The sequence below is a fragment of the Parambassis ranga genome, chromosome 1 (genome assembly GCF_900634625.1).
Source record: "Parambassis ranga chromosome 1, fParRan2.1, whole genome shotgun sequence".
Classification (NCBI taxonomy): domain Eukaryota; kingdom Metazoa; phylum Chordata; class Actinopteri; family Ambassidae; genus Parambassis; species Parambassis ranga.
In genome coordinates, this window is record NC_041022.1 from 25,055,102 (window position 1) to 25,078,523 (window position 23,422).

Below are 23,422 nucleotides of genomic sequence, written 5' to 3' on the forward strand. Positions count from 1 at the left end.
TCACTTCTTCTTGGGTGCTGCCTTCTTGGCTTTGGGCTTAGCTGCGGGCTTGGCTGCCTTCTTTGCGGGGGCCTTTTTCTTGGCAGCGGGGGCCTTTTTGGGAGCCACCTTCTTGGGGCTCTTTGCAGCCTTTTTGGGGCTCTTGGCGGGCTTCTTGGGGCTCTTGGCCACTTTCTTGGCCGCTGCGGGCTTCTTGGCCTTCTTGGGGGACTTCTTAGCAGCTGCTGGTTTCTTTGCTGCCGCCTTCTTGGCTGCTGCGGGTTTCTTAGCGGCTGCGGGCTTCTTGGCTTTGGGAGCGGCTTTCTTTGCGGGCTTGGCCTTGGTCTCAGCCTTCTTGTTCATCTTGAAGGAGCCGGAGGCCCCGGTCCCCTTGGTCTGAACCAGAGTCCCTTTAGCCACCAGGCTCTTGATGGCGATCTTGACGCGGGACTTGTTCTTCTCCACATCGTATCCTCCGGCAGCCAGAGCCTTCTTGAGAGCGGCTGCAGACACGCCGCTCCGCTCCTTGGAAGCGGCCACAGCTTTCACGATGAGCTCGCCGAGGCTGGGGCCGGATTTCTTCGGCTTGGAGGCCTTCTTCTTGGGAGCTTTGGCCGGAGGAGCGGCTGGAGCTGGAGCTTCTTCTGCCATGTTTAATCAGCGCAACCAGAGTCAGAGTGTAGTTATGGTGAAGTGAGCGCAGGAGGCGGTACTTGAACGCAGCATGAAAACCGTGGAGACTCAATCCAAGCCTGCCTCCTCCGTGCAGGCTGAATGTTTCCACTTGTGTTTTCTGTGCGTGGATAAAAGAGTAAAACTGAGTGTGGGAGCAGCGCTGCAGGCTGACAGTGGAGGAGCTGATAGCGGACAGTGTCTCTTCATGTCCAGCTCATGTTCAGCTCTGATCATCGCTGCACTTTGTTGCTGGAGCCTCCAAAGCTCAGAGAGTCAGCGCGCTGCGCAGCGCCTTTTCCCTCTTCTTCCTCTCATAAATGATCTCAGATGCATCAGAGCTCCATCAAAAGCTGTTTTCCAGCTGAAACACATGTTAGTTCAGAGACTCAGGGGAAAAACAAACATCTGCTGACCGTCACTTTGTCACAAAGTCACGTTGTTGTGGCAGCATCAAACACACTGATGACGCTGCAGACGGACTTCTATCGGAGCTGCTTGCTGTCGTATGCCGCCACTGTTTGTCTTCTAATAATGTTAGAATGAACTTAAACTGACAGAGGAATGACATGCGGTCACTGTAAATGGAAACAATTTCATTACTGGATTTTTGCTAAATATTGGAATAGCCAGTCCTCATGCACACTTTGCATCCTATAGCCTCGCCTCAGTTATCATTTTACTATATTACTGTATACAGTAAAATAATTCACGTCTTATCTTATCATAAGGTCATGTAACCACTGCGCATTCAAACGGCAGCGGGATCCACAAAAAAGTCCCTAAAGTGAAAGAGAGTCGTGCGTAATTACGCACATGGTACAACAGCGCTGCCTGCATCCAGTGGAAGAAAAAGTGATCTGAGGACAAATTTGGAAATCACGCTGGTTTTATTTTAAAACAATATGTTATCATAATGTATTTGTTTATACTGTCTTTGTCATTTGTTATTTTGTGACATAGCTCAAGAAAACAATCGACTGTAATAAGAGTGAGAACAGAGGGATGCTTACTGCTTCACTTGCAATTACAACCATTGTAAGCTCAACGCTGACAGTTCTGAGTTTTTATTGTGAATATTTATTATAGTACTATAAGTACTTTTTGAAGAGCATTTTGTTATATTATTGTACTTTTTTATCCCACTTATTGACTTTTATTGTTAATGTTCTTTGGTGCTTACAGGCCGGAGAAGCTGAGCTTGCTCCATACAACATCTGCCCCTTTAGACGCAGTAAAGGCTCGTGACATTCAGCCCTGCCTCCTGTCTGTGTATGTATTTGTGTCTGTTTGTACACTACATAGCGCAGGGTACCAGACACACCGGGTTACACATGTTAAGAAAAAGAGAAACAAAGCAGCATTATATGGAATAACAGGCCAGGTCAGACACTTGATGCACGTGTACTGTTTATTGACAGACTAACAGAACTGCCGGTACTCAATCACTCCTAGAATTAATTTCGATTTAAAAAAAAATAACATTTTAAAAAATGTAAGGTATTATACAAGTATCTGGCAGTGACCACCGACAGTAGACTGAGCTGGGTGACAGCACAGCTGTGTACAAGCAGACCTGCAGCAGACTACTAGACAGCTGAGGTCCTTCAACGTTTGCAGCAAGAGGCTGGAGGTCTTTGCGGCCACAGGCCAGCACCGCTTCTCTCTCCCGACAGATTTGCGCAATCCCTTTCTTATATTATAATTGCACTTACATTTGCTGTAAATAATGTTTACACCGTTTATTTTATGCCGAGTGCCTGTATATTGCCACTGCAACAGCGAGGAATAAGTCAAGTACTTCTATACTATGGGGATCAATACAAACCACCCATAAAACAAGGTCCCTGTTAATACGGACTCGCTCTTTACGTGATGTGGGTGGCTCTTAAAAGAGCCGTTGGGTTGTTGTTGAAGCAACAGCTGTTTACTTGGAGCTGGTGTACTTGGTGACGGCCTTGGTGCCCTCAGACACGGCGTGCTTAGCCAGCTCACCGGGCAGCAGCAGCCTGACGGCGGTCTGGATCTCCCTGGAAGTGATGGTGGAGCGCTTGTTGTAGTGAGCCAGACGAGAGGCCTCGGAGGCGATGCGCTCAAAGATGTCGTTCACGAAGGAGTTCATGATGCTCATGGCCTTGGAGGAGATACCGGTATCAGGGTGCACCTGCTTCAAGACTTTGTACACGTAGATGGCGTAGCTCTCCTTCCTGGTCTTTCTCTTCTTCTTGCCTCCTTTGCCGGCGGTCTTGGTCACGGCTTTCTTGGAGCCCTTCTTGGGCGCAGACTTGGCGGGTTCAGGCATGTTGATTATTCGGGATTTCTCAACGAATGGGTCTGAGACTCGATAACGACTTTTCTTATACAGACTGCATGCAAATACTTCTGTGCAGTCCCCTGTCTGTGATTGGCTCAGCTTGTGACTGGTTGGATGTAGGGGGATGGGTGCGTTGCTCCGGCATCAGTTCTGCTGTAGTCAGGTTTCATTTTCCTCAGAAGACAAAAGCTTCTGCAAGAAGCAAAGGTTCTTTACCTTTACCACCAATGTATAATATTGAATCAGTTATCAAATATTTGTGTTTCATTTGTTTCATTGAGTTCCCCTTTTATGATTTATACAGAAGGTGTTTGTGTGGACATGTCCTTGTCCAGTTTACTGGTATGGTTCAGAATGCATGGTTCCATCAATGCTTTAAGTCATCCTGGTTCAGGAGAGAGGCCTTCAACACAGCCAGACTAATTTCTGTTACGGTCATCCTTCACAGCAGTGTTACTGCGTGAGTCAAAACCAGCCTGATGAAAACACAAGCTGGATGAACTCCTTCAAGATAGGTCTGCATATATTTGTTATTAGTGAATTTATTCATGGTGTTATTGGTGTTTCTACTAGTAGTGGACAAGTGAGGCTTTGGATGTTGCTCCACACTGTCATGTGACTGCACACCTTGTTTCTGTGAGGACATTTTTATCAAGTGAGGACATTTGGCTGGTCCTCATTTTATTTGTCAAGAAATGTCTTTATAAAGATAGCTGTACGCTTGTGAGTGTGTGTGTGAGAGAAAGAGAGATGTTTTCCTTTGACGACCTGTGTAAATGGCACATCAAAAAACATTTTTGTAATTGTTTATTTTAACCTGGAATATGACTTCTACAGAGGGGCTGTTGAGAGCATCCTGTCCAGCTGCATCACTGTGTGGTACGGAGCCACCTGCAGGAAGACGCTTCATCGCATAGTGAGAGCAGCTGAGAGGATCATCGGCGTCCCTCTCCCCTCCCTCTAAGACCTCTACGACAGCCGTCTCACCCGCAAGGCCCTCCACATCACAGGAGACCCCACCCTCCCTTCACACCGCTTAAGATGGGAACTCTGTGCACCAGCCACTTTACCCTGTGCATTCTGTTGCACCTTAGTCATGTCACACCAGTCTCATATAAGCTGCTATAACTTAAACCATTCCTGAACTGTTTACATATGCCAGGGGTTCTCAAAGTTTTGATAGCTGAGGGCCAGTTCATCAACTCGACATTGGACTGAGGGCTGCCAATAAAAAAAATGAAAAAAAGAAAAAAAAATTACATGTGTAATCATTTTAATGACCCGGTTGCATCTCTACAGTTTACATTTATTGGTCTGTATCCAGCAATGTGCAATAAACACATATGGGCCTAAATCTGGGAAACATAATGCACAAAAATCCCTGGGGATTAGAGCTGGGCGGTGTGACCAAAATTCTAGATCACGGTATTTTTATATTATTATAACAGTTTCCGGTATTTTACAGATTTTTTTCCCCTCATGCATGACGTGTTAACTGCATTGATTGTGAGAAGAATTACTGCAGAGTGGTTACCCTGTTCCAGGTCATGAGAACTGTACAAAAAAATATTTAATATCCAGTAGTATCGTGAGTACTTGAGGCTTTTCCCTCAATTACGATTAAAGAACCATCATTTTTATTTTATTTTTTTAAATAATTACAAATAATTTGGGGGGGGTACACTCGGCTTCACTCGTGGCTTCGAGTGAAGGCAGACTAGATGAAGGAGACATTTTATAAAGTTAAGTAAAGGACATTTTAGGTAATTTAAAATTCATAACACAAATTCATATAGTTCATTGCGGGCCGCCATAAATTTTTCTGTGGGCCTCCATTGGCCCGCGGGCCGCACATTGAGAACCTATGCATTATGCCAACTGCACTGTCTTGCACGTTACATCTTTTGCACTCTCACTGCATTGTGCCTTCATTTTGTGCCTTGTATGTTAGGTACATTTTTTACACGTTATATTTATCTTAAGTTTTTAGTTATATGTTGCGGAGTAGAGTAACGCAAGACTCTCTGTATGTCCAGCACATATGACAAAGCTGACTTTGAATGCAGCAGTTTATGCCTGCATACATGTCTCTATATTTTCAAGACTTTGAATGCAACAGGACTCGTTTTATTGAAGACGTTTCGCCGCTATCCCGAGAGGCTTCTTTAGGACTGAAGAAGCTGCAGGGGCGGGGGATGAGTGAGTCTGTGTTGGTGTGAATTGTAGGGATGTTTGTGTGAGCACTGCTGTCAATCATATGAAAATAAATTCAGAAAATAAGGATCACGTTCTTTATAGGTCAGTGAGGTGGCTCTTAAAAGAGCCGTTGTTGTTGTTTATGGAGCCGCAGACGCTTTAAGCTCTCTCTCCGCGGATGCGGCGGGCCAGCTGGATGTCTTTGGGCATGATGGTGACCCTCTTGGCGTGGATGGCGCACAGATTGGTGTCCTCGAACAGGCCGACCAGGTAAGCCTCACTGGCCTCCTGCAGAGCCATGACAGCGGAGCTCTGGAAGCGCAGGTCGGTCTTGAAGTCCTGAGCGATCTCTCTGACCAGGCGCTGGAAGGGCAGCTTGCGGATCAGCAGCTCGGTGGATTTCTGGTAGCGACGGATCTCTCTCAGAGCCACGGTACCGGGCCTGTAACGGTGAGGCTTCTTGACGCCGCCGGTGGCCGGGGCGCTCTTACGGGCAGCCTTGGTGGCCAGCTGCTTTCTGGGGGCTTTGCCTCCGGTGGATTTACGGGCGGTCTGCTTGGTTCTTGCCATTTCTTCTTTCTCTGAACAACGTTGGTTACGTATTGTAACCCCAGATTCTATGAGTATAGGCGCAGCCCTTTAAGGCTATCGCTAGTGGGTTTCATCCCTTCGCGCGCATGCGCAGCACTGAAAGATTTAATCACCGCCCACCTATTACGTGGGCCTCACCTCGGTCTCACCTCGAGTATAAATTGGACTGAGACCGGACAATCGGCTCCCAAATAAACGGCTTTTTCTTCAGCCAAAAATAGGAACCAGTGAGGCCCACAGCTTAAAGGGCTGCGCCTATACTCATAGAATCTGGGGTTACAATACGTAACCAACGTTCTATTTCGTATAGGCTTCGCCCTTTAAGGCTATCGCTAGTGGGTTAAAGGCGAAGCAGGATGTAGTCCATGCCTCACTGGGTCCGTACGGTACCACAAGCATAACCACACACCTGCCAGATCACTACACTGAAACAATAACACAGCAGTGTAGTCACACAATCACCATGTGCCGAAAAAACAGAGGAAGGAAGCACAGGGAGAGAGACGTGCCCCACCCGCCAACAGGCCGGGAGGAGGAACACAGCACAGCTCATTCTGACAAAAAACCCAGAACAGCGCGGGTCATGGATAACCCAGAAACATCCCGCAGATAAAAACGCACAAATGAACAGGGGGAGGACCAGGATGCTGCAGAGCAGATATCAGCCACTGTCATCCCTCTGTGCAAAGCCGCAGAGGATGAGATCCCCCTGGTGGAGTGTGCCCTGATCCTGTCTGGAGGGACAGCATCAGATGACAGATATGCCTGTGAGATTGCCTCACACAGCCAGTGTGACAGGCGCTGAGCAGACAAAGGAAGACCCAAAGACTGAACTCTGTAATGCACAAACAGACGCTGCGTGCGGCGCACAGCAGCTGTGCGCGCCACATAACAGGACAATGCGCGCACCGGACAGAGAAGATGAGATGTCCTCTCCTCATCAGAACTGTGAGGAGGAGGGAAAAAACCATCCAACGTTATCACCCTGGATCTGAAAGAGCTAGTGATGCTCTTAGGTATAAAAGTCGGATTAGGACGCAATACAGCTGAACTGCCATCCCCCTGAATCCTGAGGCAGGAGGGGGCCACAGAGAGGGCAGATAAATCACTGACTCTCTTTGCAGATGTTAAAGCCAACAACAAAGCAGCTTTAAGAGACACAAACTTCAGTGAAACTGTATCCAGGGGCTCAAAGGGCGCCCTGGTTAGTGCGCGTAAAACTAACGCCAAATCCCACTGGGGAGCAAAGGAGCGGGACACAGGCCTGTGTCTCCGCACTCCCTTCAAAAAACGCTTTGTTAAAGGATGGCTAAAAACTGTTCTGTCACCAAAACCCTCATGACAGGCAGACACCGCAGCCGCGTAGGCTTTAATTGTACTAAAAGCCAAGCCTCTGTCCAGCAACCGCTGGAGAAAAGACAACACAAGAGGCAGGGGGCAGCTGGTGGGATCCACACTCCTGTCAATGCACCACTGCTGGAAAGCAGACCATTTTGCAGAGTAAGAGGCTCTGGTAGACTCAGCTCTAGCACCCTGGATAGTCCCCACAACCTCGCGGGAGAGACCCAGTCTCTCTAGGCGCTCCCGTTCAGCGGCCAGACCCACAGCCGCTGGCCTATTATGGGATAGCTCCTGATCGCTCCTCCTGCCTGTGAGAGCGCGTCCCCGCGCCAGGGTAGTTCCCACGGACTGCCTGATAACATCTGCTGTAGGCAGGGAAACCACGACGCATTCGTGCGCACTGGCGCCACTAAAATGGCCGACAGCTGCTCCACTCTCACTCTGTCCAGAAACTGAGGGATAAGTGTGACTGGAGGAAACGCATATAGAAGCATCCTGGGCCACGGTCGATGCGCAAAAGCATCCACTCCCAGTGGAGGATTGTCCCGTGCGCTCAGAGAAAACCACAGAGCGCACAGCGCATTCTCGCGTCTGGAAAACAGATCCACTTGCGCTCTTCCGAACCTGCTCCAGATCTGCCCGGCCAGATCGGGATGGAGACTCCAATCCCCGGAACGAGGACTTCCCCTCGACATCACATCCGCTCCTTTGTTCAGTACACCTGGGACGTACACCGCTCTGATAGAGAGAAGGTGTGTGTGCGCCCAGCGCAGCAGCCGTCTGGCTATGTGTAACAACTGGGCGGAGCGCACTCCTCCCTGTCGATTTATGTATGCCGCTGCTGCTCTGTTGTCTGTGTGAATCAGAACATGCTGATTCTGCAGTACATGGGCGAAATGCTGGATCACTTTCCACACGGTGAGAAGCTCCAGCGCGTTTATGTGGAGTGACGGGCGCGCCGGCCACCGTCCTCCCACCACCTGAGACAGACACGTTCCTCCCCATCCTGACAGAGATGCGTCTGTGAACACTGAGATGTGTGACACTGCCCTTCCCAGAGGCACACCTTCCGACAGGATCTGTCGATTCCTCCAATAAGAAAGATCGGGACTTACGGAGGGAGGCACCGACACCATGCGTCTCCGTTGATGTACGGGATCGATGCGCAAACGGATGAACCATCTCTGCAGTCGTCTCATATGAAGCAGTCCCAGAGGAACTACGGCATGACCCGCTGACATCATGCCCAACAGCTGCATGATGGAGAGCGCTGTCACAACGCTGCCAGGTGACACACGATGGAGAAGCGCCGTCAGCGCCTCCACTCTCTGCTGTGAGAGCCGCGCTCTCATCACGGCTGTGTTCAGCTCCACCCCCAGATAAATCACCGTCTGAGCAGGGACTGGGGAACTCTTTTCCCAGTTTATCATAAACCCCAGGTTCGACAGGTGGCTCACTAGCCGCTCTGTGTGTGACGCAGCTTCCTCTCTGGACCGAGCCAGCAGCAGCAGGTCGTCCAGGTAAAACAGCACTCTCATCCCTGACATATGTAGCGGCCGCAGCGCCGCCTCCACACACTTTGAAAAAGTCCGGGGAGCCAGAGAATAGCCGAACGGAAGGCGATTGTACTCGTACTGGATCCCCAGAAAAGAGAAACGCAGGTATCTCCTGTGTTTTGGAACAACGGGGACGTGGAAATACGCGTCTTTTAGGTCTATGGATGTGAGCCAATCTCCCTGACGCACACATTCCAGCACCTGATTCACAGTCAGCATGTGAAACGGTCTTTTCATTATTGATTGGTTGAAGTAAGACAGATCGAGAATGGGCCTCATTCCCCCTGTCTTCTTCGGAACCAGGAAATAACGGGAGTAAAACCCCTGATTTTCCTGTCCCCGCGGAACCCTGGAAATTGCCCGCTTCACCAGCAGCTCTTCCAGTTCCGCCTGGAGAGCCTGACGCTGGCCTGGGGAGGAGAGAACTGTCTCCAGAATGCCGTTGAAGGGCGGAGGTGTTGTGGCGAACTGTAGAGTGTAACCTCTGCTGATCAGCCTGTCCATCCATCTGTCCAGGGAACATACGCGCCGCCACTCTGAGTAACGCTCTGAAAGCGGGCGTACACCTGTCTGACACTCCGCCGCTGCTACGGAGACGCCCCTTGTCTGAGCCCCTGCCGCCGTTGCCATGGCAACCCATGGGGGGCTCCGATCGAAAGGGCAAGTCATGTGTCTGTGGGATAGACGCAGCGCACGCTGCCATCCCCGAGAGATGTGGAGCGGCGTCAGAAAAGTCATTTATGTGCCGCTGTGCTGACAGACAGGGCTTATGACACAGAGAGGGAGACTCATCCCCGCTCACTGGTAAGTGAGGAGGAGAGAGACTGTGCAAAGCTGAGAGCGTCTGTGTGTGTGACGGCTCATCAGAGAGAGGCACAGGTGAAGACAGAGAGACGTGCTGCTTGTGTGATATGAGCTCCTGCTGTATCGTAACCGAAAGGTTAGAGACTGCAGGCTCACACTGTGTGGGAGACATGTGTGCGACAGCCTGAGCTGTAGGATTGCTCTCAACAGGATGTACGTGTTTTATTTCAAAACGGGGAGAAACACTCCCAACATCCTTACAAACAATATCACACATATCCCCCCCGCACCGTCACTGTTTCTTGGGCTGCTTCCTGGGAGGCTGCAGAGGAGGGTTAGACCAAGTGCATGCCGGCCGCCGCTGTCTGTTGCCTCGGTGTGCCGTCGCGGGCACCGGGTGAGACGGCGGTGGAGCACTGAAAGAAGCAGGTAGTGGTTGCTGTGGCTGAGACGCAGCCGTCATAGGTACTGGGGGGCGTCTCTGCCTGGGGCGCGGGTCCCGGCGGTCCCGCCAGTGACCAGAGGAGCGCTGGGCTCGAGCAACATGCTTCTTAATTTTCTCTGCGTCCTCAGAAGCTTTCTGCATGTGATCCACCAACACTTGAAGGTGAGGACCGAACAGCCCGTCCGAGCTGATGGGACACTCCAATAACTCCTTCTTCACAGCATCGGGAATGGAGGATGACAGGTGCAGCCACATATTCCTCTGAATCAGCTGTTGCCACACTGCGATCCGGGCCGCGCAGACAGCAGTTGATGCACACAGATTCAGGATGGCGCTGGCAAGGTTGCCGAGCTCCAAGGCTTGCTCAGAAAGGTGATCGGAATCCTCCGTCAGCTTAGTGATAGCAAACGCCAGGAGAGAAATGTTGTTGGCTGCCGCTTTGATCTGAAAAGCACACTGATGAGAACGGTCAGTGAAACGTGCGATCAGCTGATCTCTGCCCCTCCATCCGGAGAGGGGGATCGACCTGAGGAGAATGTGGTGAAGGTGGGGCAGAGTCGTCCGACTCCGACCCTTCTGCAAAAAGAGCAATAGCGTCCTCTAACGGGTAGTCCTCTGCCACGGGAAAAGTTGCGTCCGCTGCAGCGGTGAAAGCATCTGCTCTCCGCCGCCTCTCGTCCTCGGGAAGGAGCTTGCAATAGGGGCACGCTGCCAGTGGAGTTAGCGCCAGGCCGGCGTGCTCCGGGCCAAGGCAGGATTCGCAACGGGCATGCAGATCAAAGCTCATGATGAAGCCGATCTGGCACACCGGGCAGATCCTGATGCCATCCGAGGACTTAGCGGACTCTCTTGCTCGTTCTTGCTGGCTATTGCTCGTCATTGCTCGCTCTTAGCTCGCTCTTAGCTTGCTCTTAGTGCTGCAGCTTACGCTGAAGAAAAATGGGAGCCGATTGTCCGGTCTCAGTCCAATTTATACTCGAGGTGAGACCGAGGTGAGGCCCACGTAATAGGTGGGCGGTGATTAAATCTTTCAGTGCTGCGCATGCGCGCGAAGGGATGAAACCCACTAGCGATAGCCTTAAAGGGCGAAGCCTATACGAAATAGAACAGAAAGAAGACCCGTATCATCCCCCGTCACCTGCAGCTGGCTGTGCGCAACGACGAGGAGCTCAACAAGCTGCTGGGCGGGGTGACCATCGCTCAGGGCGGCGTGCTGCCCAACATCCAGGCCGTGCTGCTGCCCAAGAAGACCGAGAAGCCCGTCAAAGCCAAGTAAAGACGGAGACCCACAAACCCCCAAAGGCTCTTTTAAGAGCCACTGTAGGGTGAAAGAATTTATTCTGCATGGTGTTAACATGCAGTGTGTTCAGATATATAAGTATTCATGTTTATATGTGTTTATCGCTTAATAATGTGATTTTCATAAGTGTTTATGTGTTAGGAAGTTTTATAGAAAATCAAAGTAATTTGAGGATACTGAATGTATTAATAAGTAATTTCATAGTATGTCATATAACGTTGTTTTCTGCAGTTCAGGCTGTGGCAGATGAGATCAGTTGTTTTTCTGCTCTCTGGAGAGAGCTCCGGTTGGTACGAGATGGTCATAAATTCAGACTAAGGACAGCAGCACCTTTGACCTGATAAAAGCCAGATTCTAAAGGAATGTGTTTTTCTCCTGAGTACCCAGTTTTATGGTCACCCCCAGATCGGACTCACAACCTATGAGATTTAAGGAATTGAAGTTTTACCTTATTTGGCAGTAAACACTAATGGTCTAGTTGCTGTATGAACCAGGGTCTGCAGGGGGGCGGTAGATGCCCCTGTGGGCCGGCAGGCAGGAACGCCCATGGGGTATATCAATGTGTGAATCCCATGTCCAGTTGTTGTTGCATTGTTCGTTGTTGCTGTGTGGTTGTTTGTTCTTGTTGGTTGTCCTGTTCTTGTGTTGTTCTTGTTTGGTTCTGTGTGTGCAACAACCCAGAGCTCTGCGACTCAGAATTTGCCTCATTGTTTAATAAATTATAATTTTGAGACCAGAATTTATCCGCTCCTTCCTTACAAACTAATTCAGGGGGAGATCAGAAGGAAACAAGGGGATTTTCACCCCGACAATTTGGCGCCCGAACAGGGACACGAAGGAGTGTGGGTCAAATGACATCTTGCCTGACGGAGTGACTACTGGCTGGCCAATAATAACAAGGTAAGCAGATACCTGTTTAATCAAAATTCTGCACATTGGACAATCTAAATTAAGTAGTCACTGGGATGGGGACGGTGTTTTAAAGTTCAAATTGTAAGAGGCAGATTGTAAGTCTTAATAAGTGAAGTAAAATGAGATGAAGTAAAAGAAAATGAGATGAAGTAAAAGAAAATGAGATGAAGTAAAAGAAAATGAGATGAAGTAAAAGAGAAAAAGGAAAAGTGACACTGAGAGAGATATTAACCAATTAAAAATAAAAAGAATAAAAAAAGGGTTAATACAATAACGTGAATGAGCGTTATGTCATTGGGAGTGGCATCCCCCGCTATATTTGGACGCAAATATAGATAAAGCTCGGTTGAAAGCCCGTGGGATTTGATGACCCCTGAAACGACAGTGATGACCGCCTAAAGCTTAAAAAATAAAAAAAAAGGGTCACACAGAGGAAAAGTGTCACAGTGATCACAAAATAATAAAGACAAAAAAAAGGATCACGAGAAAAGAGAAAAGAGAAGAAAATATATAGCCTATTGTTTAAGTTGTGTTTTATGTATTGAAAATTGTGTTTAATTGTTTTGACCTCGTGCCGTCGAGGAAAGGTGTTTACTCCGTGCCGTCGGAGAAGTGAGTGTGTGTGTGTAGGCCTATGTGTGTGTGTTTGTAGGTTGAATGCGTGTCTGTGTGTGTGAAAGTGTGTTTAAGTGAAGGTGTGTGACTCTGTTGCCAGAGTCACAGTGAGGGATAGGAGAAGGCACATATAGAAGGTACATTTTTAACATACAGCAGGTACGCAAGAAGGATTTGGTGAGTGGTAATCATGTCTACGTGGAAGACAATTGATGAACAGATGAGTAAGATGTTGAGCCGTTGCTGCGGACAGGCAGGACCAGAGGGACAACAGAAGGCTGCAGCTAAGATGGAAGCAGCGGTGTGTACAGCAATGACAGGACAGGGAGTGAAAGGAGATGATAAAAAGCCACTAAAAAGTGTGATTGCAACAGTGGAGAATAGAGTTAAACTAGAGAGAGAGAGAGGAGGAGATTATTAGATTATTAGTGTTAGAGACAGTTGAGTTGAAGGAGGCAGTGCAGGCTGATGAGGAGAGACGTAAGATTCTATATCAGGCATATCTGTGCTGCATAGATGATGATTGTAAGGAGTCTGGTAGTACCACTGACATTAAACAGGAAGTAGAGAGCGAGGGAACTCAGGGGGCGGAGATACCGCCTGCCTATTCACCAGCCTCTGCTGTAGCTTCTGCTTCGCCTCAGACCCCATTTCCTGGGATGTACCCCATCATGACTGTCCCTGATGGGAGGGGGCGAGTAACAGACAGACAGACAGGAGTGAACTCTAGTCAACTTGGTGCCCAGCAGCACTGGTACAGACAGGCAACAGAGGGGGGGGGGCTTCCCCTGTTGCTTCAGCAGGCCCAGAAAAATGACCCTGATTTACCAGGAAGTGATTCTATTGCTTGGGAGAGACATGTTGTACACCATATGAATCTACACACAGACACAGAGACCATGGAGATGAAAGGGCTGCAGACACAATTATTAAAGCTGCAGTTAGCTCAAGCTAGAAAGAAAGCAGCATATCAGAGGAAAATGAAGAAATACACCCCTGCATCACAGAGGGTGGTCCAGCCTCAGCCTGCTCCCCCACCTCAGCCACAGTCCCCAGTTGTGGGAAATCTTGATATGTATTTAACCCCATCTTGGGTCACCCGCCCCCACTATCAAGGTGGGTGGGGTCAATATCATAGAGGAGGTAACTGGAGGGGAAAAGAGGGTGGCCGTAGGGGAGGGGGGCATGGAAGGGGTGGATACAGCGGTTTGAGTGGAGGTGACTGCTTCTATTGTGGAAAACCTGGCCACTGGGAAAGAGACTGTAACTACAAGCAGCCCCGTCAGTGACCACAAGGGGCTCCCTGGTATCCTCCCCAGGGAAATGGCTGTCAAAGATCACACCGGCATCTCACATCGTTTCGTCGGTTGGCTTCTTTTGGGAAACCTTTGCCATTCACAGAACTTGTGAAACTGTGTTAGCAGCACCACAGACATTGTTTCATTTGCTCCAGCTCATCACCAGTGAATTTGATGGGCAGAGACTTGTTGATCAAAACTGGAACCTCCGTTATGTGCTCCCCAGATGGATTAATAGTGACTTTTCTTACTGGACAGACTTTTTATGCTCCCAGAGTGTTGGAGTAACTGGACAGTGGCTGATGAGAACCACTATGATACAGATGTCTTGTGAAGATATCTGCTGGACTCGTTTTTACCTGAGTCTCCTTAAGGGGGCGGTCTCCTCAGTCTATTCCAGCTGTGGAAACCCTGGATAATGTCTTTCTGACTCTATAGGCTGTCCACTGATCCCTGTAGGTTATTCTCTTCTATGACAGGTGTGAGGATCTCTTCTATCAGGAGAGGTTCTACCTCCTAATGAGAGGGACTACATTGGTCCATCACAGCAGATAAATTGTTTGTGACTGAGGAGGGAGTAGCTGCTGACGTATAGTTAACACCAGAACAGTTTTAAATGGCTCAAAATGGCACATAATAGTGTGCCACTTGTTTGCTTAGTAATTATACCACACATAATATTAAAGAATTAGGCTCCATGGTTAGGAAATGTAAAGCTATTTCTAATAAATAGGCACAGAGGATAGGTGTTTAGAATTCTTCATCCTTTAAAGCTTATTAGGTTGCCATTCATACAGTAGAGGCATAATAAGGCTCAGGAGATGTTAGCCACACTACCACATAACATCTGGTCTTCATCATTTACTGATGTAGGTTTTGTGCCTCCTGTACTCTTGTCTCTTTCATTGTCTCAACTTCCATACCGATCTGGTTCTCCTAGATCACTTGGTCCCATTTTATCTTGATGTTTCTGAAACAGGTGGAGTTGTGAATGGTGTTCTGTTTCAGAAAAAAGAGGGTGAGACAGGTATTAATGTATTTGAGTTTTAAACCGGACAATAAACTGTTTGAATAACTATTACATTCCACAGCATGGATTGCCAGAATGGATCTCATTTTAAGAGTTTAGACCTGGAAAAGGTGGAGCAGACTTTAGGCCTAAAACATAGGTATGGTGCAGTATATCAACCACAGTCACAGGGAAAAGTGGAAAGGATGAAACTACAACCTAAAACAAAAATTGGCTAAAATCTGTGCACAGACCAAATTTATATGGGTTCAAGTATTATCTATTGTATTGATGTTCTGTTAATCACGCCATATAATGTACACCCTATGAGCTTCTTACAGGTCGACAGTTTCCTGGACCAGCTGGCCAGCTGAGACTGAAGAAGTATGCAGTATGGTATTAATATAAACCATAATATAATGAATTTAAAGCTTTGGTGTTAGTATTTGTATTAAAGGAGAAAGGAGAGATGGAGAGTCCAGAAGGAGCCACACACAGCTGAGTGGGTCCTCCTGAAGGTGATAAAGAGAAAGTGGTCGGAGCCAAGGTGGACAGGTCCTTACCAGGTGGTGGAGCGCACCTCCCACGCGGTGCGGCTGAAAGGCAAAGGAGACACCTGGTATCACTGGAGCCAGTGCACCCCAGCTACAGAACCAGGGAGAACGCTGAGCGACATCCAGCAGCAGCAGGAGGAGGAGAAAATGAAAGGGGCAGAATAATCCCCTGAAACCAGGAGTGTGACCAGTAGGTAGTCTACCCTACTTGGTTGAAGAGGATGAGACGGTGAATACACATACATGAGCAATCATCAGGATCAGCGTGGGACTAAGAGTGATAGGCGAAGTTAAGCGCATCACTCCAACTAAGGGTGATAGGCGAAGTTAAGCGCATCACCCCACCAGGAAACGAACCACAGTCATCAGTAAGGTCAGCTGTCGAGAGGAAGGTCTAAAGTTTCAGGAGCAGAGGTTCTAGTTCCTGTGTCAAGAAGACTCCGGCTGACAAGATGGGACTGTGGGGTAACTGGAGGGTGTTGGGAGCTTGTGTTTTCATGTCTGTAGTTAGTGTATCTTTGACTTTTTCTGTGTAACATAATTTCGTGTGTACTTATTTTGTCAGTTTTCCAGGATCCAATGGTAAGTCAAATCCAGGGCCCAGCACACGCAGGGTGAGGAGAGCACCAGGGACAGGAGGAGATGTATGTGTGAGAAACAGGGGAGGTATAGAGTTAGACTACTATAAGGGTTCAGAGTTCTCTTTTATCTTTGATTTGTGCGCAGTAATCAACTGCGGGGGACATAATGTGTCGTGGAGACAGTATGGAGAAGTTTGTGGATTGGGGTGGCAGCACACAAATTGGGCACCTAAAAAAGCTAAAACCACCTCAGGCGGGCGGATCTTGTTCAGTGGGTATTTCCATATACAAAGAGATTGGAGCTGCACGCAGAATCCCATTATGTTATCAATTACTGGCCTGGACCACAACCCTTATGTTAAATCTTCCGGAGTGCCTGGCCAATGTTGGGACTCCCAACCCGACATTGTAGTCCATGATTACACTAAGCTCACCCCGTTTGATGTATTAGCGTTATCTACTGGATATGAGGATGGTAATATTTGGTTCAGATGGATGGTAAAACAGGTGAGGGAGCAAAATATGTCAGGTTGTGTTGCCTGTGCATCAGCGAGGCCCCACCTGTACACTGAACCTGCCCCATTATATCCAGACGATGCATGGGGATCTGATTTCAGTACAGGACCGGATGACTTTGGATATGTTATTGGCAGAGAAAGGAGGTGTATGTGCTATGTTTGATGAAATGTGTTGTACTTTCATTCCCAATAACACTGCTCCCGACGGTAAGGTCACTAAAGCTTTAGAAGGTTTAAGAACTCTTTCCAGTACTTGCATGAGCACTCAGGGATAGATAACCCCCTGGACGACTGGCTGATTAGGGTGCTGGGACCCTGGAAGGTGGTAGTATGGTATGTCACTAATCACTTTTTTTGCAGCATTCTTGGGTATTTTGACTATATGTGGTTGTTGTTGTTATATTCCCTGTGTGCACTGTTTAGGTTACAGGTTAATTGTGTCAGCAATTGAAAAGAAGGATTCAGGTTTTCATTCTCCTTCATATCAGATGCCTCTGCTGGCAGCAGAGGTGCCCGTGCCAGGTGACGACGAGGAAGATTTGTTGTGAGCTCTTATAAGAGCTCAAAAGAGGGAATTGTAGGGTGAAAGAATTTATTCTGCATGGTGTTAACATGCAGTGTGTTCAGATATATAAGTATTCATGTTTATATGTGTTTATCGCTTAATAATGTGATTTTCATAAGTGTTTATGTGTTAGGAAGTTTTATAGAAAATCAAAGTAATTTGAGGATACTGAATGTATTAATAAGTAATTTCATAGTATGTCATATAACGTTGTTTTCTGCAGTTCAGGCTGTGGCAGATGAGATCAGTTGTTTTTCTGCTCTCTGGAGAGAGCTCCGGTTGGTACGAGATGGTCATAAATTCAGACTAAGGACAGCAGCACCTTTGACCTGATAAAAGCCAGATTCTAAAGGAATGTGTTTTTCTCCTGAGTACCCAGTTTTATGGTCACCCCCAGATCGGACTCACAACCTATGAGATTTAAGGAATTGAAGTTTTACCTTATTTGGCAGTAAACACTAATGGTCTAGTTGCTGTATGAACCAGGGTCTGCAGGGGGGCGGTAGATGCCCCTGTGGGCCGGCAGGCAGGAACGCCCATGGGGTATATCAATGTGTGAATCCCATGTCCAGTTGTTGTTGCATTGTTCGTTGTTGCTGTGTGGTTGTTTGTTCTTGTTGGTTGTCCTGTTCTTGTGTTGTTCTTGTTTGGTTCTGTGTGTGCAACAACCCAGAGCTCTGCGACTCAGAATTTGCCTCATTGTTTAATAAATTATAATTTTGAGACCAGAATTTATCCGCTCCTTCCTTACAAACTAATTCAGGGGGAGATCAGAAGGAAACAAGGGGATTTTCACCCCGACACCACACACCTTAACATAAAGAGCTGATGTCCTGGAGTTTTATGTTTATGTGCTATGATAAGTGCTAACATGGAGCCTGGACCCCCAAGCAGGCAAACTTTCGTGAAATTTTAAAAAATTATTGAAAATCAATAATGTGTATAACAGCAAAAGAATTTTCTTTCTGGTAGAGATGGGTGGATTAAACCTTGTGAAGCTTTTAAGACAGCCTACCAGGGACATCTAGTGGTTGGCTACCGTTATAGCAGCTACAAACAAATTTCCTTGATTCCTGTTTCAACACAAAGTACTGAAGTCAGTCTTGGGTAGCTGTGTCTTCTTAAAAAAATCATTGTTCAATGTTCAATCATGAAAGGGACAGTGTGTGGGTATCTATCAACAGCTCACTGTTAACATGATGACAGCTGGAGGCTTTATTTGTTTATGGCAGCTGTCACATATCCAGCTGAATAATCTTCTTTAGCTGCTTCCTAAGTGGTAGAGTTTCAAAGTGTCCTATATAATATAGACTTCAGGATGTCGAAGGTTATACAGGTATCTCTACTAACAGTCTGCATAGAGCCTAGAGACAACACTACAGAACGTTTTTAAGCCTGGTCTTAAAGGTGCAGGCGGAGTCCTCCTCCCAAACTGAATAGGAAGCTGGTTCCACAGTGGGGGTGCTTAGTGACTGAGGCTCGTCCACTACAAACAATTTCAATAGTTTCTGCCTGGGTTGGGTGGTGAGTGTCCCTGAAGATGTCCTCTGCTCTTTCCCTGCAGCTTTGTGTGGACAGAGTGTCCATGGATGGTAGGCCAGAGTCTTGTTAACCCTTTGGAGAGCTCCCCCTATCTGCCCAGGTGCTGTTACCAAACCAGACAGTGTTACCATGTGACAATCGTCTCTGGGTCCTCTGTACTCCTAGACCAGGGGCCGAGTACTTTTAGGTGCAGTCTGAGTATGAATAATGACGTTATGTGTTCGTTAACGTCATCTTTATAACATTTCACAGGCTACAAATTAATAATGCATTTTAATTCAAATCACAAAACGTTTTCGGGGTCATGAAACATAAACACAGTGAAGCATTTAGGCGTAAGTATGAGTTTAATTTACATAATTATTAAATAAATAAAGATTTCCTTTTATTTCCTTGTTGCTGCTTCATGTGTCATCGCGCCGATCTATGTACCACGATGTTAAACACACACACACACACACACACACACACACACACACACACACAGCGCTGTGTTTGAGACGTGGACGTCATTGTATGGTTTAATATAACATGTTCTCATGTCTGTATATTTAATCATCTGTATATTTAATCATTTGTATATTTAATCATTTGTATATTTAATCATCTGTGTATTTAATCATCTGTGTATTTAATCATCTGTATATTTGATCATCTGTATTTTTGATCGTCCCTTTAAAACAGAATGTTATTTTCAGTCAGGCATGTTCAGGCGGCCCCAGCTGTCACCCGGCGGGGCCTTCCGGGTCCTTTCTGCTCTAAGCAGCTCTATCAGCCGCTTGACAGAAACGTCTACGGTGGAGAAATTCGCTAATAAACCACCAAATAAACCCATATCTGTGGAGTTATGATGGGCGGTAGGACAAGCGCGATAGCGGCGGGTGTGTGCGGGGCTTTGTTGGTCGGTTACTGTATTTATTTCGACAGAAAAAGACGGAGTGACCCCAACTTCAAGAACAGGCTGCGAGAACGTGAGTGTTGACCTCCCCCTGCTTCTGCCTCACCTTCATCGAGTCCAGAAGCTCGAATCAGGACCAGTGTGTTTTAGTAGCCTGCTACAAATACACTGTGGTGGCTGCACTCCGGCGGGGCTGGTTTGGTGACACTGACCTGCAGAAGAAGGTTAAATGTCTCAATACATGGCCATAGGCATACCCAGCAGAGCATGCTGATCTCACGAAGTCCAGAGGAAGATCGGCTCTGATGTTGGTCAGGCAGCAGTTAAAACACGATCAGAGGACAGGGCCACATTTACAGCCTTTTTTTCTGTACCAGTTTTCTCAGTTTTCGATGGGGTCATTGTACGACGTATGGTTTCACTCAATATTCCATCTGAATATTTGGGGATCTCCTCTGAGCACAGAAATAACAGGGTAAATGTGTGTGTGTGTGATGTTTTTAGGGTTTTACAGCACATGCCTTCTTTATCATGCAAACAGAAGAGGGAGAGGTGCATAATGAGAGCGTGTTGGCAGCATTGTATTATGTTACTGAAGTGAAAGGATTTGGATTAGTTAGACCTACATGGGATCACTAGAGATGATTGTGTGCAGATCATGCACAGTCTGTGTTCTCTGTCTGATGGGTGGGTTACATTTGATTAAATTAGGATGACCTAACAGGATGTTACACACTGCCAGGCTGTGGGCTGTAACCCAGTCACTCAGTAGCTTGTAGGTCCACCTCAAGCAGCCGTATCATTGTTCCATGTATCTCTCTTTGTTGTGGAGGAACTTTGGTCCATTCCTTCTTCACAACATTTCTTCAGTTCATTGAGATCTTCGGACATTCTCTTATCCACAGCCCTCTAAAGTATTTCAGTTGTGTTGAGGTCTGGACTTTAACTAGACCATTCCAAACCCCTGATTCTTTTATTTTCCATTCATTCTGATGGAGACTAGCTGCTGTACTTTGGATCATTGCTCTGTTGTGTGACCCAGTTTCCACCACCTTTAGCTGTCAGACAGATGTCCTCACACTTGTCTCTAGAACACCCTGGTATACAGAGGAGTTCATGGTCCACTCAATGACTGCAAGGTGTCAACAAGCACAAATTCATAGCCCTCCTGTGAAGACTGACAGCTGTCTTGAATGTTTCCACTTGTGAATAATCTTTCTCTCTGTAGAACGTTGAACTCCAAATAGTTTGGAATGGTTTTAAAAGTCTTTCCAGGTTGATGTGCAGCAACAACTGCTTCTCTAACACCATTGTTTAGGTCTTTCTCTCTTGTCATTGTGTTAACACAAATCGGCTTCCCTTCTGACCCACTGATGTTGAGTCTTTCATCAGCTCCAGCTCATGTTTTACACACCGTGGTATACTGGGAGGCTGTTAGTGACTGTTCACTAAGGTTACTTTTTTTCACAGGGAGAAGAAAGCAGAAGGTAGCTAAAGAGAGGGCAGGCCTGGCTAAGGTGAGTACAGTCACTGTAGACATAATGTCACAGACTCAGTCAAAATGAAACATAGGTTTGGCACTATCATATTGTAATAATGAAGTTCAACATGTTTCTTTACCTGAATATATATTGTGAGTACAGGTTCTTTTCCTTACTGTGCCATAGCACACTGTCAGCCATGACAGAAAACCAGCCTATATCTCTTATCTGCTTTTTTTGATTGTCCCCAGCTTCCAGACCTGAAGGATGCTGAAGCCGTGCAGAAGTTCTTCCTGGAGGAGATCCAGCTGGGGGAGGAGCTGCTGGCTCAGGGTAACGCTCAGCAAAGCCACACAACACACAGGCTTAGCACACTCAGATGTCAATTGTTGAAATATTCTCTTCTTTACATTTATTAGTTGAGGATTTCTTCAACTATAGTTCAACAGGACATGCAGACTGAATATGTCTTCTGTTTTACAGGAGACTATGAGAAAGGCGTGGACCACCTGACTAATGCCATTGCAGTGTGTGGTCAGCCACAGCAGCTGCTGCAGGTGCTGCAGCAGACTCTGCCACCACCCGTCTTCCAGATGCTGCTCACTAAACTGCCCAGCATCAGCCAGGTATGACACAGGAGGAGGAGCCCCCCTAACTATAGCTTTGTAACACCACACCTATGGAACAATGCTCCATCCGCCAAGATGGGCCAGCATGATCCTACAGCTACAGATTATCTGGCAGGAAAAGATGCTAAAACTGGTTTTGAATCAGCCTTGTAGACCCTTCGTTGTCATCAGCTAAGTAGCACCCATTTCCTGCAAATTACCCACTGCACCTTTTCCTCTGGTCTACCTACAGATGGATAGCTCTGGTCTGTAATCAGTCACTGTTGCCTTGCCTTGTCCAAAGTTAATCCAAGATGTGTTTCCTGCTTCTTCTGCAGCGTATCGTGAGCGCGCAGAGTCTGAGCGAGGACGATATAGAATAAGGAGGAAACAAGAGGAAGCATCGCCCTCCTCACCCTTCTCTTCGTCATGGTGTCCTCCTTCATCTCAACATGCCAACTCCTCAGTCTCCATCATCACAGCTGATTTTTCCCCATCAAGTTGTCCTGAAGGGATTTCGTTTTTTTATTATTCCTGTTCTCATTTTGTTTTTGTTTTTTTTAACTTATTACCTTTTCTTTTAGGTATTAGAAAATCTTCATAAAGCCCAGACAAACATTTGTCCCCACTCGTCTATCTGTAGCTATGTACTAACAAACCATAATAGGTTTAATCAGCTCCTTCCTGGAGAGCTTCATGTACCAGGTTTACGCTGTAAGATGGTTTTGTATCTTCACCATGATATCAGAAGTACAAAGTTGCAGAAACAGGAATCTTCCGGCTGCATGGATGCTTGACGGAGTATGTGTTGTGTTGTTGTCTTTTTCAGTTTAAATCTTGGAAACACTTTTTTAAAGTGAAAAAAACTGTTTTGCTCATTAAGAAGTAAAGAAGAAAATGATTCCCTTTAGAAAAAAATAAATAAAAAAAGGTGAATAATTTACCCAGGTGTCTACAGAGTTTTATTTATTTAGGATATTAGTTTTTTCAATATATTCTTTTTTTCTCTTCTCAAAAATTGACAAACTTTGTATCTAAGAAACTACAACCCAGGACAGGAGTCAGAAGTAAAGCACGTTCATCACCTTTATTTTGATCCATGAACAGTTTGCTGTCTGGCTGCTGTGCTGGTATCCTCCGCAACACAATTTAGGTTTTTAAAGCTTCTAATCTGCCCTTTCAAAATAAAACGCCATGATGGACTAACCCACTTTGTAGTTCCTATGGCTATCACAACCTCTTCTGCAAAGTAGTGGCTGAACTTTGTAGGAAAAGGGAGTTTTTCCTTGCCACAGTGCTCTTAGGGGGGTTCCTGTGAAGCGCTTTGAGACAATGTCTGATTGTAATATGCGCTATATAAATAAAACTGAATTGAATTGAATTGAATTGAATTTGTGCAACCCTGTCGTAACAAAACATTTGATAGAGCTCAGTGGACACATGCAGACTGTGACTTAAAGGAAACCTGAGAGTGTTGGTGGTCTTTAAAAACCTCACATAGAATGGTATATGTGATGTCTTACCTGTCTTTCACTTTTGCCACTAATCACAGATATATGGGTGATCAGTGAATATGCACCACATACAGTGCAGCTTGACAGTTTATACACCCTCAGAATTGTTTACACTGTATGCATGTAGCT

General features: G+C 46.8%; 4 protein-coding genes across 5 annotated transcripts; 1 reads left to right on the forward strand and 3 right to left on the reverse strand.

Annotated features, from left to right (window-relative positions):
- LOC114440033 (histone H1-like) lies at positions 1–643 on the reverse strand. Of its 2 annotated transcripts, XM_028412291.1 has the most exons (2): positions 109–634; positions 1–57 (listed from the first exon to the last, which is right to left on the reverse strand). In XM_028412291.1, the coding sequence occupies exons 1-2, from the start codon at positions 628–630 to the stop codon at positions 1–3; spliced, it is 579 nt and encodes a 192-aa protein (XP_028268092.1). In that variant the 5' UTR covers positions 631–634. The 2 variants fall into 2 exon arrangements, with proteins under 2 accessions (XP_028268092.1, XP_028268102.1); XM_028412301.1 differs by having other exon boundaries at positions 1–643.
- Positions 644–2,578: 1,935 nt separating this feature from the next.
- LOC114440360 (histone H2B 1/2) lies at positions 2,579–2,961 on the reverse strand. Its single transcript, XM_028412783.1, has one exon. It carries the CDS (start codon positions 2,951–2,953, stop codon positions 2,579–2,581), a length of 375 nt encoding a protein of 124 aa, XP_028268584.1. The 5' UTR covers positions 2,954–2,961.
- Positions 2,962–5,320: 2,359 nt separating this feature from the next.
- LOC114440191 (histone H3) lies at positions 5,321–5,735 on the reverse strand. Its single transcript, XM_028412511.1, has one exon. The coding sequence runs from the start codon at positions 5,729–5,731 to the stop codon at positions 5,321–5,323; it is 411 nt and encodes a 136-aa protein (XP_028268312.1). The 5' UTR covers positions 5,732–5,735.
- A 13,782-nt stretch (positions 5,736–19,517) lies between these two features.
- On the forward strand, positions 19,518–22,722 carry tomm20b (translocase of outer mitochondrial membrane 20b). The gene is made up of 5 exons (XM_028404225.1): positions 19,518–19,763; positions 21,161–21,207; positions 21,423–21,504; positions 21,655–21,797; positions 22,118–22,722. Exons 1-5 carry the CDS (start codon positions 19,640–19,642, stop codon positions 22,160–22,162), a joined length of 441 nt encoding a protein of 146 aa, XP_028260026.1. The 5' UTR covers positions 19,518–19,639; the 3' UTR covers positions 22,163–22,722.
- The last annotated feature ends 700 nt before the right edge of the window (positions 22,723–23,422 follow it).

Bases quoted from the DNA above. Each gene is read 5' to 3' on its own strand.
- tomm20b (XM_028404225.1), top strand. From the start codon at position 19,640: ATGATGGGCGGTAGGACAAGCGCGATAGCGGCGGGTGTGTGCGGGGCT. The intron at 21,208-21,422 runs GTGAGTACAGTC...GATTGTCCCCAG, and splicing joins AGAGGGCAGGCCTGGCTAAG to CTTCCAGACCTGAAGGATGC. The intron at 21,798-22,117 runs GTATGACACAGG...CTTCTTCTGCAG, and splicing joins AACTGCCCAGCATCAGCCAG to CGTATCGTGAGCGCGCAGAG.
- LOC114440033 (XM_028412301.1), bottom strand. From the start codon at position 630: ATGGCAGAAGAAGCTCCAGCTCCAGCCGCTCCTCCGGCCAAAGCTCCC.
- LOC114440191 (XM_028412511.1), bottom strand. From the start codon at position 5,731: ATGGCAAGAACCAAGCAGACCGCCCGTAAATCCACCGGAGGCAAAGCC.
- LOC114440360 (XM_028412783.1), bottom strand. From the start codon at position 2,953: ATGCCTGAACCCGCCAAGTCTGCGCCCAAGAAGGGCTCCAAGAAAGCC.